The sequence below is a fragment of the Protopterus annectens genome, chromosome 3.part0 (genome assembly GCF_019279795.1).
Source record: "Protopterus annectens isolate FY-2018-M chromosome 3.part0, PAN1.0, whole genome shotgun sequence".
NCBI lineage: Eukaryota > Metazoa > Chordata > Ceratodontiformes > Protopteridae > Protopterus > Protopterus annectens.
This window is the reverse complement of record NC_056731.1, coordinates 470,860,703-470,880,730: the sequence shown is the minus strand read 5'-3', so window position 1 is coordinate 470,880,730 and position 20,028 is coordinate 470,860,703. Positions and strand designations below refer to the sequence as shown.

Here is a 20,028-nt window from a genome sequence, read left to right as displayed (position 1 = left end):
TCGGGGGATGCTTAGCTTTATACCCTCAGGCCTGGCAAAACCTTACTTCAGACAAATGGGTAAAAAGCATTATTACCAGAGGTTACAAAATTCCTTTTCTATTCCCCCCATTACCACAAAAAAGATTCCCAGATGTACCACCCCATCTGCGAGAACCTGCAGCTATAGAAATCTCAAAGCTGCTAGAAAAAAGAGTCATCCAACCAGTCCCAGCGGACCAAAGAGGATCCAGAACTTACTCAAGGTTCTTTTTAGTTCCAAAAAAGACAGGGGACTGGAGGCCAATTCTGGACCTAAGCAATCTAAATACGTATGTGAAGAAAGAAAAGTTACGGATGGTCACATTTCAATCGATCCTTCCGTTCTTACAGAAGGACGACTGGATGTGCTCAATAGATCTCAGGGACGCCTACTACCACATCAAAATGGCCAGAGCGTCCAGAGATCACCTGCGCTTCCGGCTGGGAGCCAGCCACTTTCAGTTTCGGGCCCTGCCTTTTGGTCTAACCTCAGCCCCCAGGGTTTTCACCAAATGCATGGCAGTGGTAGCGTCTCACTTGAGACGCCTAGGATTCCGGGTGTTTCCTTATCTGGACGACTGGCTCCTTTCTGCCACCACCGAGCATCAACTGATACAGGCCAGGGACTACACACTCAGCCTTTGTGTTCAGCTAGGGATTTCGATAAATTTCGATAAATCTGCGTTACAGCCCTCGCCGCATATTTCATTTATTGGGGCAGATCTAGATACCCGTTCTTTGCTACTAAAACTCCCTTCCGCAAGAATAGCTTCCCTACAAGAACACGTTTCTCTCCTCCTATTGTCCAAAAAATCTCCAGCCAAACTAGTCCTGAAAGTCTTGGGACTCATGTCAGCTTCCCTCATTGCAGTTCCCATGGGGAGGCTACACATGAGAGTTCTCCAATGGCTGCTGCTCGCACAGTGGTCGTTCCAACAGTTACCACTGACACACAAGACTCACATTACGAACACCTGCAAAGCACACCTGTCCTGGTGGTTACAGAGTCTCAGTTTCATCAGCGGCCGACCGTTTGTGTTTCCCACACCGTCGGCCACAGTGACCACGGACGCTTCCCTGATAGGGTGGGGGGCATCTTTCAGGGACAGACAGTCCAAGGCGAATGGACCAGTTTAGAGTACAACCTGCACATCAATGTTCTAGAGTTGAGGGCAGTGTTTCTAACGTTGAAACACTTCTCCCCCCTTCTACCTCTAGGGACCATTGCAGTTCAGACGGACAACATGTCCGTAGTCTGGTACATAAACAAACAAGGAGGAACCATATCTTACCAGTTGTGCAGAGAAGCCATGAGAATTTGGCAATGGGCAGAATCCATGGGTCGCTTTCTGATAGCAACGCACATCCCGGGGTTATCCAACGTCATAGCGGACAGGTTGAGCAGAGCCATCCTGTTACCTCACGAGTGGTCCCTCAACCAGATAGTGGCGGAAAGAATCTTCCGCAAGTGGGGCCAGCCTTGCTGCGATCTATTTGCGTCTCCAATGAACACCAAATGCAGAAGCTACTTTGCCCTGTTACCCCCTGCAGGGGATGTCCCCAGGGACGCTCTGATTCATGATTGGCCCCCAGGTCTCCTGTACGCTTTCCCCCCTATACCTCTGATACCCAGATTTCTTCAGAAAGCCAAGGACCAGGAGAGGACTATAATTCTCATTGCCCCATTCTGGCCTCGACAGATTTGGTTTCCCTTTCTTCAAGCTCACCAAATGCGGGAGCCCTGGATTCTGGACCCGGTGCCAGACCTACTGACTCATTCGTCAGGAGCTCCCCACCCGTCGCTCCTGTCCCTCAAGTTAGCAGCTTGGCTGCTCCGCTTCCCTACTTAGCCAGGTCTAATCTTCTCTCTACGGCAGTTCAGGACATTCTGGTAGCCTCTCATAAGGCTTCCACTACAAAAATTTACACTGGTAAGTGGAAACGTTTCGTCTACTGGGCGACTGCACAGCATTTAGACCCCTTAGTGGCCCCTCTAAACAAGATTTTGGAGTTCCTGTCCATGCTGTTTCATCAAGGGGCCTCCACTGCCACTTTAAAAGTTCATTTGGCTGCTATTTCGAACTTTCATGTAGGAGAGAACGGAGCGCCCATTATGGCTCATAGGCTTTGTAAAGCCTTCTTGAAAGGGTCTTTTCATCTTAGACCGGCAGTTAGGTTTCCTACAGCTCCTTGGAATCTAAATCTACTCTTATCCCAACTAATGTTACCACCCTTTGAACCAGCTTCTTCCTGTTCCTTAAAGTTCTTGTCCTGGAAAACTCTTTTCCTAGTAGCTATCACTTCAGCCAGACGAGTATCAGAACTTCAAGCTTTTTCCATTAAGCAGCCATATTTAATTTTTCACCCGGACAGGGTATCGTTATGCACCAACCCTTCTTTCCTCCCTAAGGTTTGTTCAGTTAACAACATTAATCAGTCCATTGAGCTTCCCACATTTTTCAAAAACCACTCCAATAAGCTGGAATATATGTTGCACAAGTTGGATGTTCATAGACAACTCAGATTCTACCTAGATAGAACTAAAGACCATAGAAAAGCAGACCAACTCTTTATAGCCTTTGCGGACAACAAAAAGGGCATGGCAGTGACTAAGCATACTCTTTCCAAATGGCTAACTGATTGTATTACCTTTGTTTATTCTGCTTCTAATCAGAGTTTGCCCACCAAACCAAAGGGACATTCTACTAGATCAGTTTCTGCATCTTTGGCTCATGCGGCACATCTGCCTTTGGACACTGTTTGTGCAGCCGCCACTTGATCTAAACCACATACGTTCATCACTCATTATAAAGTGGACAGGACTTCCAGGGACAGAGCATCTTTTGGTTCCACTGTGCTCAGGAACGTTCTTCCGTGAGTCACTCAGGGTAACGGAGCTAGGGACGCTACCCATGTGTAAGAACAAGCGGCGAGATTGAACACTCTCACATAAAGAAGTTATGTCCTTACCATAACGTTCCATGTGGAGTGTTCATCTCGCCTTTGTTCTTACATTCCCACCCTCCCACCCTCAGGTCTGGAAGAACGTTCGGTTTAGAAGTCTGGTCTGTTTGTCTCCCACTAGTGGTCTCTCTGTTGTTCTACTGGCTTGAGCTAGTTACGTTCCTTTTGTATACGTATGTATTCTTTATAGGTGATTACATTGTTATTGCTGGATCTGGTGTTGTTTCTTGCAAACTAGATCTGAGGTAAAGGCAGAGGGGATTGTGGGAGGTAGGTTGGTCTCGAGCTTCTTCTGGATGTAAAGTAAAAGATAGTGTATGTGAAGATGAAGGGGGAAAAGGATTATTATATGAGATAAAGGTCATATTGCTCTTAAAGAGGTTTAGAGCAGGAGCCTATAGATGTTTTACTTAAGAATTATTTGTGTCTGTTTGAACACAACATAGTTAGGGTTTAATCTGATATAAACAGGGAGGTTGTTCCAGACTTTAGCAACTGAGTAGGGTTGATCCGTTGAGAAAATTTATCTTCTGATTGTAATGATCTTGTAGAAATATAGGTTTGATGAACAGAGGCTAGAGCATGTTAATGTTATGGGCAGTTATAAGCTGTAGTTGTGTAAGGTGCTGTGGTAGTTAAAGCCATTTAAGAGACTGAAGGGAGGATGCAGTGATGAGTATAATGTATGGAACTAATTGCATATTTAGCTGTTTTGTTGTAACAGGATTCAAGTTTTATATTTAGTGAGATTTGTAGATTAATGAGAATAGGAGTTCCATATAGGAGTGAAGGTAAAAGGTATGTATTGGCTACTGTAGTTTTGGTAGATGTATTTAGATGAGGCTTATGACTACAGAGCATCCACACTTTTTGATGTGTTTTTTAACACTATTTTGAATATGGAGATCGAATTTTAAGTTTTCATCAAGTATCACACCTAGGAGTTTTGTATGTGGAAAAACTTCAATTACTATATTATTTTAGGAGTTTATTTTAAAATTTAATCTAGTAACATTGCATGTTTGGGGTGAAGAGGAATTTGGTCTTTTTAGGGAGTTGAGCTATGTTTTCAGGGAGGAGAAGACTTCTTGGGTTATTTTCTGTATATAGGACAGGTTGTTTGAGGTACAGATAATGGTACTGTCATCTGAATATTGAATTAAAGAGTTTTGACAGGAGACAATATGAAAGTTAACAAAAATATTGAAAAGAAGAGGGCCAAAGATACATCCTTGGGGGATGCCAGTGGTGGTAAGTGTGTAGGGTTAAAGTGAGCATTGCCATTTTACAGATTGTTGCCTGTTGGCTAGGTACTAGAGAACCAATTGATACAGGAAGAGGAGACACCAAGATTAGAGAGCCGGTGCTGAAATTTAGATGGGAAACTGTAGTAAAAGCTGTTGAGAGGTCTTTAAATAAATGAGGAAACAATTTCTCCATGTCTAGCTACCGAGGAGGGTGCTAGCTAGGGTAAATTTACTTGGGTCAGAGACCAAGATCCAATCTAATATGGAGCCATGGTTGTAATTTTTGTCAGATGTGGTTGGTGTTGTAATGAGTTGTGAGAATCCAAAGAGGTTTATGCTATTAGCCAGGAAATCTGATATCAGGTTTTGCCAGTTTATATTAGTGTCACGTGAGATGATGTTTTCATTGAAGTTGATATCCAGGATAGGATATCATCAAGTACTGGGATATTTTGGACTAGGGGAGTATGTATTCCTGGTATGCATAGACATTTTGAATTGTTGACTTTTAAGAGGGTGATAAGTGTATCCAGATTTTAGAATAGGGTTTGTGTAAAATATAAAAGTGAGATGGTTAGGGAAAAATGCAATACCACCAGCTTTTTTATGACTTCTGTCTGCCTTAATTGTGTTGTAATCAGAAGGTAGTATTTTGAGCTTTTTATATTAGGCTTAAGCCATGTTTTTGTGACAACTAAGGACATCAGGAATGTGTTGTGCCATCCGTGCTTGGAATTCAGATGTTTTATTGTAGGAACTTAAGTTAATTGTTACCAGGTTTATATTTTTGGTTTAGAATGTAGTTGGTTGTGCATGAGAGGGACTTTGGTTAGGGGGGATGTCGGCACAAAGGGGGATAAGAGAAAAACAAGTACAAAAGTTTGATGAAGATAGAATTTCAAAAAAAAAAGTTTGAAACATGAAAGTAAGGGTTTTGGAGTTGGTGTGCAAAAGTTTGATTGTGGAAGAGTTTAAAATGCTAATGTTAAACAGGCTAGGATAGATATTACAGTGACTTGAATTATATTTTGTAGTAGGTGAAGAGATTGTGACAATATTTCTATTAAGTGATATTTTATAAGTGGAAGCCACATGTGAGAGTATATAAAGAGTTTGTACCAGGGAGAAGAGAAATATGAATGTTTGCTGGGAATATGTCACTGTGATTCCAGTTCAGATAGAAGTTTGGGAGGAGGAAATGCGATGAAAGTAAATAAAAAGAGATGGGCGGAGTGGGGTTTTAGAACTAGACTGTGGTATATGTATATGGATAGGTGAGGGGGGGGGTGAGTTATGTATAAATGCAGAGTATGTGGGGGGGTTATAGGTGGGAATGTTGCATTAATTCAGTTAACAGAAGGCTTGCCTTGTTAAACCTTTATTTCTCACCTTTATTCAACATTATTGCAGTCATCTCTCTCTAGTTCTTTTTTACTTTCTCCCAGGACCTGTCCTGATGGCTGATCTACCCTCACCCACTTGGCTAATTCATTCCAAAGTAGTGGGAACTGGGTATTCTCAGGATAGACAAGAACCCTATGATCCATTCTTTCCAGCCTAAGGATCTCTATTAGCTCTCTATGCCCTTGCAAGAGTAGGTGGTGGGGAGTGGGCCAGCTTGCTGATCCTGGGAAGCATCCTCTCTGGCTCTAAAGTCATTGCCTGTCAAGGGGAAGTGGGCCTTAGCACTCCAATTTCCTCTCAACTGTATAGTGAAAATGCACTAATAACAGCACAGATTCCTGAACCAGTATAATTAAAAAGACATTGCAGGTGGTCATGGTGAAGTCTGTCCTCCCATGCCTACAGGAAGGAGATTGCGCTGTTTGGATATCCTGGATGCTCACCTTCAACCTTCACATAGGTTCATAGGTGTGTACTAGGTTAATGTCCCTGGAGCCTTTACAAACCTACCCCATGGGATTACCCCGGCATCATGCCACCCGACCTTAGTTCCCAGTGCCTCTGTTGAGTAAAGCCACTGGAGTAATCCCTGGGGTGAATTTCTATTTCTTATCCACTCATCAAGATTTCTATTGAACAACACCAGTGAGATGCTCTGCTTGACATGTATGGGGAGTCTATTCCATAGCATGGCGAGTCTCTGGGTTATGAACCTGTCCCTCCTGCATGTTCTGTTGATTGTGGTAATGAGGTTGAGGTCTCTGGAGCATGTGGTGCAGAGGGATTGGGATTTCTTTAGATGTAGCATTTCTAACAGAGCTGGGTCAGACATGGCTTTGTAAGTCAAGCAGAGATTGCCTCTAAGTAGATGATACGAGACAGAGAATAGTTGGAATTTTTTTAGTCTGTCCATACAGGACAAATGTTTAAGGACAGGATCCTCTTCATAAGGTACTTTTGCGGCCTCTCAAGTTGTTGCAGGTGTTTAGTGAGGTACATGCCAAATGGGGCATTGTACTCGGTGATTGTTCTAATGAGGGAAGAGTAGAGGGAGACAATGACCTCTTTCTTCCTGGATGCAAAACCTGTAGTAATGAGATGTGCCATGTAGAAGGACTTTCTGACCACAGTGGCAATGTGGTGGTCAAAAGAGAGGTTGCTGTCAACCTGTGTTCCCAGATGTCTTATAACGCCTTCTTTGTTCAGTGGACTACCATTGATGTGGTAATTGAAGGGAACCGGGTTTTTCCCAAAGGGAATGACAACATATTATTTGGCATTGAGTTTAAGACCATGGTTCTGACACCAGTCGTTGGTCTCTGTGAGGCCTTTCTGTAGGATGTCAACATCACTTGGGGAGAAACAACAAAAAGCAGCGGTAATCTCCAAAAAACAAGTTTATGTGAGCGCTTTCATTCACATCCAATACATGAACTTCATGAGAGTCTGAAGAAGTTCATTTACTGGATGTAGGTCTGATGAAGTTCATGTATTGGATGTGAATGAAAGTGCTCACTTAAACTTATTTTTTGGAGATTACCACTGCTTTTTGTTGTTTTTTATTAATGAAGTTTCTTAACATCACTTGGGGAGTTAATAATGGCTCCCAACTTGCAGTCATCTGCAAACTGTGTCCACCACAGTCCCTTCGTGTTTGCCTGGACTTCTGAGAAGCAGATACCAAACAGGAGAGTACCCAGGACCGATCCCTGTGGGTCTCCACTCATGACTGGTCAGCAGTCTGACTTGGAGTCAGCTACTTTCACACTGTGGGTTCTAACTGTGGGCCAGTTTGCAACCCACCTAGTGATATAGGGGTTGATGTCTAGCTTATTGAGTTTTTTTATGATTCCTGAGTAGGGAATGGTATCAAAGCCCTTGGCCAGATCAAGGTAGGCTGTATGAACCATTTTGCCTTCATCCACAACTCTGGTGACTGACTCAAAGAAGTCGACCAGGTTAAGCAGGCATGATCTACCTTTCACAAAACCAAACTGTGTGGGATCCAGAGTTAGGAGATTCCCTATATCATTGTTTATTAGGTCCATAATGATGTATTCCATAGCTTTGTATATCATACTTGTCAGGCTAAAGGGGGTGAAAGTTCCTAGGGTCTGTAGTTGCTCCTCCTTTGTGGAGAGGGATGACTACAGCAGTGCAACATTTGGTAGGGACAAAGCCTGAGGTGAGGCTGTGATTGAGCAGGGCACACAGGTGAAGTACCAGTTCACTCTGTAGTTCATGTAGAACACAGCCAGGGATATTGTCAGGTCCCATAGAAGCTGTATTCTTGGCTTTGGACAGTGCTGTTTTAATCTCTGCAGCAGTAGCACTGGGTGCCTGGCAATCTACTGGCATTGTGATTGGTCCTTTGGGGGGGGAGTTGGCATTGAATCTGTTGGCCGGTTCAAAGGTCAGTACTAAGCTCTCGGTCCTATACAAGCCTAACCATAACAATTCCCTGGCTATTTCTTCCCACAATATTTACTTCCCTGGACCCCTGTCTAGCAGGCTGACTGACGTGATCCCGGGGTGAATTTCCTATCTCCCATCCAGTTGTCAAGCTTCCTTTTGAAGAAGACCAAAGAGGCACTCTGCTTGATATGTATGGGCAGTCCATTCCAGAGTCTGGGGAGTCTCTGGGTCAGGAACCTATCCCTCCAGCATGTTTTTTTCATTGTGATAACAAGGTTTAGATCCCTGGAGCATGTAGCTCTAAGGGATTGGGATTTCTTTAAGTGTGGTATGTCCAACAGCACTGGGTTTGACATGGCCTTGTATGTTAAACAGAGATCACTTCTGAGTAGACGATATGCCACAGAGTATAGCTGGAGTTTTTTTTAGATGGTCAGCATAGGGCATCTGCTTTAGGCCTGTGATTCTTTTAGTGATGTATTTCTGCTGGCTTTCCAGTTGTTGCAGATGTCTTGAGAGGTACATACCAAATGGGGCATTGTATTCTATAATGGGTCTAATGAGGGATGAGTACAGTGGGACAGTGACCTCCTTTTTTCTGGATGAAAAGCCCTTAATGATGAGGTGTGCCACATAGAAGCACTTCCTGACTGTTGTAGCAATGTGGTTATCGAAGGTGAGACCACTGTCCACCTGTGTCCCTTATCTCTTATCTTATCTCTTATCACACCTTTGGTGTTTAGTGTACAGCCACCTATGTGGTAATTCACGGGTACATGTTGATTAGTTTGTGGTCGGATCTAACCAGGGAGGAGTTGACTACTGGTGTAGAGCAATGGTTGCCCATGTTAGTAATGACCAGGTCAAGGATGTTGCTGCCTCTAGTGGGGGTAAGAACGAGCTGGTCCTTGGCATTGGAATTAATGAATTCAAGGAAATGTTGTGCAAGTGTATTGGTATATGAGTAGTTTTCCCAGTTAATGGAGGGGTAGTTGAAGTCGTCTAGTATGAGAGTGTTAGGTTGGACCCTGATATTCCCCAGGGTGCTTAGGAATGTTGAGTGCAAGTTTTGGGACATGATTGGGGAGCTATAACAGGCTACGACTTGAATCGTTGTCTTACCCAATGTTAGCTGCACCTGAAGTATCTCTGATGCATTATGTTGGGCTACCATTATGGAGGTGTGCGCATCCTTTATGAATATGGAAACACCACCACCTTTGGAGCTTCAGTCCAAGTTCTAGGGTCGAAAGCTGTGGAATGAGTTATAGCCTGGTAGTGCAGGGGTGCTTTCTGTTGCCTTGAACCAGGTCTCTGTTAAAGCACAAATGTCGATGTTCTCCATTTGAGATTTAGACTTCTAGCATTGAGCAGCATGACCCTCAGATTGCATTTGTTTCAAGCTGTTATGGTGGTAATTTGCCCTTTGGAACACCACCTAAAAAGGCACTGTAGGGGTGGCAGGAGTCTTGACCAGTATCTGGAAGCCTGGGGGTGACAGATGCAGACCATCTCTGGTAAAGTATTGAGGTCTGTTAGTCATGTAATACCAGGCAGACCGATACTGGATCCCCTTAGAATGACACCAGAAATTTAGCTAATTGTTGAAATCAGTCATTTTCTGCTTGTACTGTGGTATCATTCTGAGTGATGGTAGGATGCTGCTAAGGTCATACCCGCCTGGGCTACATAATCTGAGATCTCCTCAATGTCTGTTTTCATGTAGTCCAGGGAGGTACGTCTCAGGTCATTCACACCCACATGTACAATGACAGAGTCATATTTATTCCTGTTGTTGAAGGACCTGAGTGCCTGTGTTATGTGGTGGATCCTGGCACCTGACAGGCAGCTGACTGTTACTTTCTCCTTATTCAACCTAGTGAGTGGGACATCAGTGTGCCTCACTATCACGTCACCTATGACTAGTGTGTTAGGCATGATGTTTTGCCTTATGGGCTTTGGTTGAGTGACACACTGTTTAGGAAAGTTATGTGTCACGTGATTAGTGTTGTGGTGGTCAAGTGCATTTCTGCCTTGGAGGTCTCTGCTGTTTGGGTATATTTTTATTGAGAGCTCCGTGAAGGTGGGTGTGTTTTTTGTGTTTTTATGTGAAGGCAGTGCTGGTGTGTGTTCTGGAGGGCTATTTGTTCCATGTGGTGTGGTGTGGTGCAAGTGTTGACCTTCTCCTCTTGACCAGCTATTCTGGTCTTGGCTGGAGAGTGCGTGGCTTCCAGTTTGGATATATAAGTTCATCTCTCGCAAGTCTGACTGTTGGGAGGTAAGAGGAGAGGGTTGTCTGTGTACATGAGGCAGTTTCTGCATTGCCTCAGGTTGCCCACGTTCACCAGGTTAATAGGAGAAAGCACAAGGAACTGACCTTTAGACATACCTGGAGGGGTGGGCATTAATAGTAAGTACTGGAGCTGTTTCCTTGTAGAACGTTTAGTGCTGGTAGCACTTTTTTTGTGCTACAGTAATTGCTACAAGAAGTCTGGTATGGTAAAGTGCTAGACTAATAAGCTAGTAAAAGTGCAGGAGAAGAGATAACTAGCAGATCTAAGGGAAAAATTGAAGAGCTGACTTTGGCAACTCTCAGAAGCTTACAAACAGTCCTAGATACAGCAAATCTGTATCTGGACTAGACTAGTTACAGGAAAGGCAGGAAGCAAGCTTAGACTTTTTTTTTTTTTTTTTTAACAAAGAAGCAGCTAAAACAGCACTAAAAATGATTCAAGTGCAGTGCAAGCTAGCACACTTGAGTGTGTAGCAATATTAAAGCAAATACAGTTTAAATAAATGCAATTTATTCAAACTGTATTCTTAACTGAATTCAGTTATTGTTTTATTCAACTCTGAACAGTTAAAAAGTGCCAAAATATATCAGCTGAGAAGCACACTCAGTCAGAACACAAGGAGATTCTAGCAAAGTTTTTTTCCCAGTAAAGTGGAAAGGAAGAAAGGAGAAACAGAAGATAATTCAAGATTTAGGATCTAATTGGGTTGGCCTTCTCAAATGTTCTCTCTGTATTAGGTAGAATGAGCTAATGACACTAGACTGGGATAGACCTGAACAGATGGGACTGGTAGGAGTGTCTGAAATCAAAATATGATCTCACTGTACTTGGTTGAGTGACTAAATAAGATGGACCCAGGAGAAGTGTTCAAACACAAATTTACAGGAGGAGCGGGCAATTCCAAAGCCACTAAGTTTAATACCACAATACGAACAGGGAGAGAGGGTGTGAAACTAACTGCAGAGAGACAGAGAGATCAGAATATTCAGTGAAACATATAAACAGAAAAATAAAATGCAGTACTTTCTTTAAAACAATATTCAATGAAACAAACAGAAAAATAAAATGCAGTACTATATTTAACACTGCAAGTTTGTACTTCTCGGCTTGTAATACAGTTGATGTAGGTATATTATATAGCAGCCAGCCAAACAGCTCAGATATTCAGCAGAAATAAATTAACAAATAAGTAACTAACAATTATAAGCACAGAGAAACCCTCTAAGCTAAGAGTTCAGCACTGAATATCAATGAAGTGAAAACAATAACCCCCACTTACTGCAGAGAGACCCCAATATTCAGAGAAACAAACAAACAGAAAAATAAAATGCAGTACTATCTTTAACACAATATTCAATTAAACAAATTAATAAACAGAAAAATAAAATGCAGTACTGTCTTTTAACAGTGCACAGCTGCACTGTTTTGCTTCCATATAATCTGTAAGCAGTAAACATTCCCTAAATAACATATCCCCCACATGACTTTTTAGCAACCTCCTAACATACCCCCCCCCCCCAATAAAGATATGCATTTTACCAGGGGATGAATTGAGTTGGGTTCTGTAGCTAGACTTATAAAGGCTGTGGTAGTCAGTGGCCTAGTATATACCTGTAAATACCTGCCCCACCCATTCCATGTATTTGCATACCAGTCCCTTTCTTGAGGGGACTTATGTAGTATGTGGTTTACTATATCCCATACCCATGATGGATACTCCCTTTCTCCCCTGCCAATGCTATCAAGTGCTGAAGCACTTGATCAAATTCTGTTTGCCTGGGCTATATACAGTACTTTTTTCTTGTACACCAACTTTACTGGAAATATTTGATTGGTTAATTTTCTATTGGACATCCTTCTTTATGAAGCATTTCTTCTTTTTTCAGTTTATCACAATGCAGTCATAAAGAAGATTTTTTTTTATTATGACAATGGCACACAAAACAAAAATATCTAAATTCTGTGTTTCAAACACACCTAAGGTAGGAAGGCTTAGGTTGCATTTTTAAAAGTGTTATATTTTTCCTTGTATGATTTGTCAACTAAAGACTTCTAGTAATCCTTAAAATTTGTTGATGTTTGCACCAAAAACCCATATATGTATTGAAGTATTTTATTTTGCCATGGCTAAATACATACTTTCATTATGACAGTAAAATATATTTTGTTAATATAGTATTTACTGTTTCTCTTAGACATTACTTCCAGGACCTGCCTTATCTACCAGTGATGTTTCATCAGTTGCTAAAAGCTCTGGGGAGAAAGTATATGCCCATCAAATGGTCCGCACTGATTTCCGAGAACAAAAACTTGATGTTTTCTTGCAGCCGGCAAGTAGGCCAGCACAAGATGAAAAGGCAAGCAGTTTGTTGCCAGAATGCAGTGGTGGAAAACTGGATGACAAGGAAGGGCAGCAGGATATTGAAACTGAAGGAATGCATAATGTAGATTTGCTGACAGCTGCAAAGGTGTCTACAGTTGATTCTGCGCATAATTTTGAAAACGAGGCCCAAGGCATAGTTTCTGCACCACCTAGGTATGATGGTACTTTCTTTGTAGACTTTGAGACATTTGTGCTCAGTTTATGCACACAGATAAGCACCATATCTGAGCAGATAAAGTTATGGACACATTACCTTGTTAATGTAAGCAAAACAGATGTTTGACAGTATGGAAATAATACTTAATCAGTAGCTTTATGCTTTTCTTTCCTTCTACCATGAGGCAGGTGTCTGTGCCCCTCTCCGCTATCATGGTATAGAGAGGATATTGGCATTCTGATACCATCCTTCTGGCAGGGAGGGTATCAGTGGCATAACTTTAACTCCAGCCCTCATGCCTTTTCTATAGTGACATCAGTGGTTTTTAAATGCATGTACTTCCTTTCCTGTGCCATCCCCTGTGGACAGTCTGTTGATAGACCTTCAATTTTATGCCTGTGCAAGAGACCTGAGACTTCTTAATGGACTGTTAGCCAGGTAGAAGGGAAGGTACACTTTAACCTCCCCCCCCCAATAAATGAGAGAAGCCGAGTCTCCTGCCTTCCCCTTTCCACACCACTTATCAAACTGGAGTCATTGGATCACTGATATTGTGGTTGGTAGCTTTCTGCACCAATGTGTGGTAATGCTTATTTTTTTCCAGGTCATCATAAGGCATGCCTTTTATTTGCCCCATATATTATTGCATTATTTTTAGCTTTTTTGACTGCAACGTTAGTTTAATCCCTGGTATTTCTCATGAGCTGTATAATTTTTATCTTCAAACTGTATTTAATTCTTCTTTTATGATGTAACAGATAATGAGATGACAAATGCAGGAAAGAAAGGCAAACAGAAGTAAGTTTAGACATAAAAACAGATGTACATATTTTCTGTATGTAATTGTTTAGTTTTGGATTACAGAGAAGAAACTTCACTTTTTTGAGAAAAAATGATACTTTGGTGGAGTTCTTTAAGTTTCTATCAAGCATCTTTTACTTTCTTCAAGACTGGATATCTGTACATATTAAGTTCTTACTGTCTCTGTGTAGCTCTTGGTAGCCTCGGATTATTAACTATGGTAAAATGGCCATTCAGAGCAGCCAGCCTACTATTCACCTGTGGACCTATAAAAAAGTGAGAGAGAGATGCCTCCGAAATGGTAAATAATACTCCAGGTACAGGTTCTTATCAACTTTCTGTACAGAAAAATACTATCTGTCCTTTTACTGGTGATGGCACTTGATGTGGAAACATGTACTCTTTTTCTTTGCTGCTGTTAGGGACTTCCATGATAACGTTGATTAGAGCCATCCCAGGATGAAAATTTTAGAAATTATTCAACAAACCTGTAAAAGATGTCTGTTTTGGTAAAATTCAGTTACTAACTAGTAATCATACTGCATGGATGCCAGCAATTAGTACATTTTTAAAAAGTAACATAAAATCAATCAGAAAAGAAGAAGAAAAAGCTCTGTCTGGAATGACCCTCATCTGTTTAGCAAATTAGTATTTCTATAAAAGTTTCCTGATGGGAATTGCATTTTGTTTTGTTCTGAGTATGAAGTAGTTCTCTGTAATATGTATTTAGAGGCATTTTAAATACAAGGTGGGGAAAGGGAAGTTTTCTAAGTGATTTTTGGATATGGTAGAGATATTAAGGATTGAAAGTATTCTTTCATAGCTCTAGTTTCACTGTGTATGAGGTATTAACTGGAAATTGTCCACCCTTATTAAGCATCTGTTGGGTTGTTTGTTTATGATAACTTGTTGCAGTTAAACTCTTTTTTTCTAGTGGCTCCTTTACCTGTTTAAAACTTTCATTTAAAGGCTCACTGCTGCTTTTCAGCTGGGAGTAACACTTCTGCAGTTTGTTTCCCTCCCTGTTGGTATAGTGTTTTTATAGTTGGTGGCTTTGCAGTTGCCCGCCCCTAGTGTAAATTTGATCTGGGACCCTCCTCCCAGTCTAGCCATTACCTCATTCTACCCAGTACAGGAGAGCATTTGAGAAGGCCAATCAGCTTAGTTTCTGCTACTCCTTTCTCTTTCCTTTCTCTCTTTCAAAAAAAAAATATATATATATATATACTGTATTTGTGTTTTTCTTACTTTATTTTGCTCTTAAGTCATCTTATAAGTACTCAATTGTATTTATTACTGCTTGGTGTAACTCATTGTAAGCCTTTTAGTTTAAGCACCTGGGCTTCAGACCAGTTTTACATTAGGAAGGTTTGTGGTCTGCACTGTAGTGGCAGAACAGGTAGCTTACATCCTTCTAAGTTGGGAACTGCTGATTGAGGGCTCAGTGTCTGTTATTCTAAAAGTGTATTAATTCTGGTTTAAGCACTTGGGCTTGAGGCCAGTTATTTTACATTAAGAGGGTTCGTGTTCTGCACTCTTGTGGGAGGAGAGGCTGGACTCTGTCCTTCTGAGCTGGGAATTTCTGGTTAAAGCTTATAGTGCCTGCATATTTGAACTGCTTCTTACTGAAATTGGTACACCTCGTTTGGCATAGACTAGATCCAGACCTGCTGAATCTAGCTTTGTTTGTATAACTTGAGCACTAATCCAGGCATTTTTAAAGTATTCAGTTGTATTTATTACTGCTGGTAGTAACTTGATTAAAGTGTAGCTATCATTTCTAAGTCTTTTGGATTAAGCACTTGGGCTTCAGACCAGTTGTTTTACATTAGGAAGGTTTGTGGCCTGCACTGTGGTGGCAGGACAGGCAGCTTACATCCTTCTAGGTTAGGAACTGCTGATTGAGAGCTCAGTGTCTGTTATTCTAAAAGTGTATTAGTTCTGGTTTAAGCACTTGGGCTTCAGGCCAGTTATTTTACGTTAGGAAGGATTGCGGTCTGCACTCTTGTGGGAGGAGAGGCTGGACTCTGCCCTTCTGAGCTGAATTAGGCACTTTTCTTGATACTAAGTATAATTTTTGTTGCTTTCCACATCTGAATACCTAGCGACTGTATTTCGCCTGCCTTTCTGTTACATTGAAGCTGTTCTTACTGCATTTAACTTAATATTGCACTTGGAATCCTTGTTTGTTACTATTTGACTGTATTTGTAGCAAATTCTTCTGTGTAAGCTGTAGTAGCTGATTCATAGCATTTATAAGTGTTTGCTGTACCTGTTTCTGCCTGTTCTGTGAAAAAAAAAAGAAAAAAAAAAAAAAAATATCTCTTGTTTTTCCTGCTTTACTAGTTTAGTCCAGTTTCAGAGTTGCTGATTCCTGGGCTTTGGTTGTAGTTCCTGTGTACTGTTTCCTTGCCTTATTTGGGGGAGAGGAAGTTACCTTGCTTACCAGTGGGAGTGGGAAGCATTGAGCTGCCTTTTGTCCAGTTTTGTGAGGTTTCAGCCAGTAACTAGTAGTTTATTGGTCGTTTTGGGCCAGTTTCTAGCTTTTTCCAGCCCCTGGTATAAAACGCGTTAAACGCTGGCGTTGCTGATGATTTAGTGAGCTGCCACTGTTGCACACTAGGGCAGCCCGGTTAGGCAGGTTTAAACTATTCGGCTACCTAAAGTCCACTCTTCAAATTTTCCCTTAAAACTACCCTCCTCGAACTATACTACTGATCTAATCAGCTTATCCTATAACTAAAAGATCATCTCCACTTGACTCCAAGTAGACTATTCTCTATCTGTTAAACCTAGCACTTGCTCCTACAGTACTTATTACCTTGATACGGCACTCTTGTCATAGATAGTACCCCAAAAAGGTAACCCCCATTTCTCGGTCACCCACGCCCCTGAATCTTTTTAAAGTTTTTGTCTATCCTTCTAGCATGTCGAGGGATCAGTTGCTAGTGTCCTCTCCTGCTCAGCTGGTGAACCTGGGAATACTGAGGCAATGTTACAATTGCCTCATGTACACAGACAACCCTCTCCTCCTCCCACAAAACACAAATACATGCGAGATGCAACTATACGGCCAAACTGGAGGCTGAGCTCTCTCAACACAGGACTGGCAAGACCAGTCAGGAGGAGAAGGTTACCACACACACTATAGACCCAGTCTCATATAGCACCATTACAACCTCAAATCATACACATAAACACACAAAGACATACTGAGGCTCTGATCAAAAATCTACCAAAACAGCAGAGGCCACCAAAGCAGACACCCAAACAACCACCACCTCAGAACACAACACCTGCAACACATAGACCTCACAGTCAGAGTGTCAAACAGTCACAGCCCTTAAGGCCAAACACAATGCCAGACACACTAGTCATTGGTGACTCCATAGTCAGACACACTGATGTCCCGCTCACCAGACTGAGTAAGGAGAAGGTCACAGTAAGCTGCCTGTCGGGCGCTAGAATCCGCCACATAGCGCAAGCACTCAGGTCTCTCAACAGCAAGTAGAAATATGACTCAGTCATTGTCCACGCTGGTGTAAACGACCTGAGCTCCTTGGACTACATGAAAAGAGACATTGAGGAGCTCTCTGACTATGTAGCCCAGGCAGGTATGACCCTGACCTTGAGCAGTATCCTACCTTCACCAAGAGTGATGCCACAATACAGAGATAAGATGATCAGCTTTAACAATTGGCTTAAACACTGGTGTCATTCAAAGGGGATCCAGTATCTGTCTGCCTGGGATGACATGCTGGACAAGCCACGCTGCGGACGGCTTGCACCTGTCACCCTGGGATTCCGGATATTGGCAAAGGCTCTTGCCACCCCATAGTGCCTTTTTAGGCAAGGCTCAAATTCTAAACCTACCACCCTAGAACACAAAAAGGAAAAAACTAAGGGTAATGCTGCTCAATGCCAGAAGTCTCAATCTCAAAATGCACGACTCGAGGCCCTTCTCAGTATGGAGAACATCGATGTCTGTGCTGTGACAGAAACCTGGTTCAAGGCTCCTGAGAGCACCCCAGCGCTATCAGGTTTTACCTCATATCATGCCCGGCCCCAAAATCCGGACAATACCAAGAAAGGAGGGGGTATCCATATTCATTAAGGACACCCACACCTCAAGACTGGTGGCAACGCCCGATGCATCGGAGACCATCCAGGTGCAATTAACCATAGGCAAGACTGCTCTGCAAATTGTAGCATGTTACAGGCCACCCTCACAAACTCAGGAACCTCACATGGCCTTCCTGTAAACACTAGAGGGATAAATGTATCACCAAACACCATCATACTAGGTGACTTCAATTACCCTAATATAGACTGGGAACACTACTCAAGCCCAAACACCCTAGCCCAAAAGTTCCTGGAATTCATAAACTCAAATGGCATGGAACAACTAGTCACCATCCCACAAGAGGAGATAACATACTTGATCTCATCATCACGAACATGGGAGCACAATGTTCAACACCGAAGTATACCCCTCACTGGTGAGATCAGATCACAAACTAATCTCGCTGGAGGTCCTCATCCCACCCCACCTGAAATAAAAAGACCACAGTAAAGAACTTCTCAAAAGCCGACTTCACACTTCTAAAGACTAGTGTGGTCTCCTTTAAGGCCCCGAGCTGGTGGAAAACAGTACTCAAGCCGCTGAATCACTTACAGACGCCTTCTACCAGCACCTGCAGGACTGCATGGATAAGGCAATCCCAAACAAAACAAAGACTCTTAGTACCAAAGGCAAGCGTCCAGTCTGGTGGACCCCAGCCATAAACAAACTCTACAATAAAGGAGGAAGCTACTACAAGATACAGCAAAATCCTTAAAAGGTAAGACACCCTTGATCACTATAAGTAAAAACTAAGAGCTCTCATAAAATCATCCAAAGCAAATTTCGAGAGAAAAATAGCTAAAGACTCAAAAGACAATCATAAGGCCTTCTTTAGCTATGTTAGACACCTAGGAGGAAACTCCCAGATATGCTCAGAACTAGTTCAAAATGATGTGAAGATTACTGATCCTACAGACATTGCCAACATACTGGCTGACAGGTTCAGTGCAAACTTCTCCCCTCCCCAAAGGAGAGATATCTATACCAAACGATTGCAGCCCCCAAACATCTCCAGCGCCCAAGTGAGAACTGCTCTCTCCAAAGCAAAAACACAGCATCCATGGGACCTGATGGTGTCCCCGGCTGTGTGCTCCACGAACTCAATGAGGAATTAAACCCACAGCTAGGACAGCTGTTTAATCAAAGTCTTACCTCTGGATACGTACCCAGGAGTGGCACTGCAACTGTGGTCCCACTTCACAAAGGCGGTGCCTCCACCGACCCTGGAAATTACCGCCCATTAGCCTGACAAGCCTTATCTGCAAAGCCATGGAGAGGATCATAATGGACCTCATAAATAAAGACCTAGGGAATTTGCAGACTTTGGATCCAACCCAGTTTGGCTTTGTCAAAGGCAGATCATGCCTTTTAAACTTGGTTGACTTCTTGAAACAGTCACCAAAGCCATTGACGAGGAAAGGCAGTCCATACAGCCTACCTCGATCTGGCTAAGGCCTTCGATACAATACCCCACTCGGGTATCATTGAAAAACTCATCAGCTTAAATGTTAACCCATACATCACAAGATGGGTTGCAAACTGGCTGAGTGACAGAACCCACAGGGTCAGAGTTGCTGGCGCCATGTCAGACTCAAAACCTGTCACAAGTGGTGTCCCACAGGGCTCAGTCCTGGGCCCACTCTTGTTTGGCATCTACTTTTCCAGTACAAGCAAACACAGGAGGGTTATGGCTGACAAAGTTTGCAGATGACTGCAAACTGGGCCATAGTAGAAAACACACCTGACACAGATAACCTTCAGAAGGGTCTCACAGAAACGGATAACTGGTGCCAGAGCCACGGCCTGAAGTTAAATGCCAAAAATGCATAGTCATACCCTTTGGGAAAAACAAGGTTACCCCTAGCTACCAAATAGGTGGCAATCCACTGAGCACAGAAGAAGTTATCAGGGACCTGGGGACCCAGGTTGATAGTAGTCTGTCATTCGACACCCATGTAGCTAAAGTAGTTAGGAAGACTTTCTACATTGCCCACCTTATCATGAAGGGATTCTCATCTAGATCAAGGGAGGTCATAGTCTCCCTTTACTCATCACTCATCAGACCAATGATTGAGTACAATGCCCCATTTGGGATGTATCTGACCCGACACCTGCAGCAGCTGGAGAGGCCACAAAAGTTCCTCACCAAAAGGATAAAGGGTCTCAAAAATCTGTCCTATGCTGCCCGACTGAAAGAACTCCAGCTCTATTCAGTCGCCA

General features: G+C 42.6%; 1 protein-coding gene across 1 annotated transcript in view; it reads left to right on the top strand.

Moving 5' to 3' along the window:
- Window positions 1-20,028, top strand: part of MLH1 (mutL homolog 1) — a 2,895,606-nt gene that overhangs the window by 1,736,935 nt on the left and 1,138,643 nt on the right. Inside the window, exon 12 of the mRNA XM_044064896.1 lies at window positions 12,540-12,880. Coding sequence (XP_043920831.1) covers window positions 12,540-12,880 — 341 coding nt within the window. The remainder of the gene's footprint in view (window positions 1-12,539; window positions 12,881-20,028) is intronic.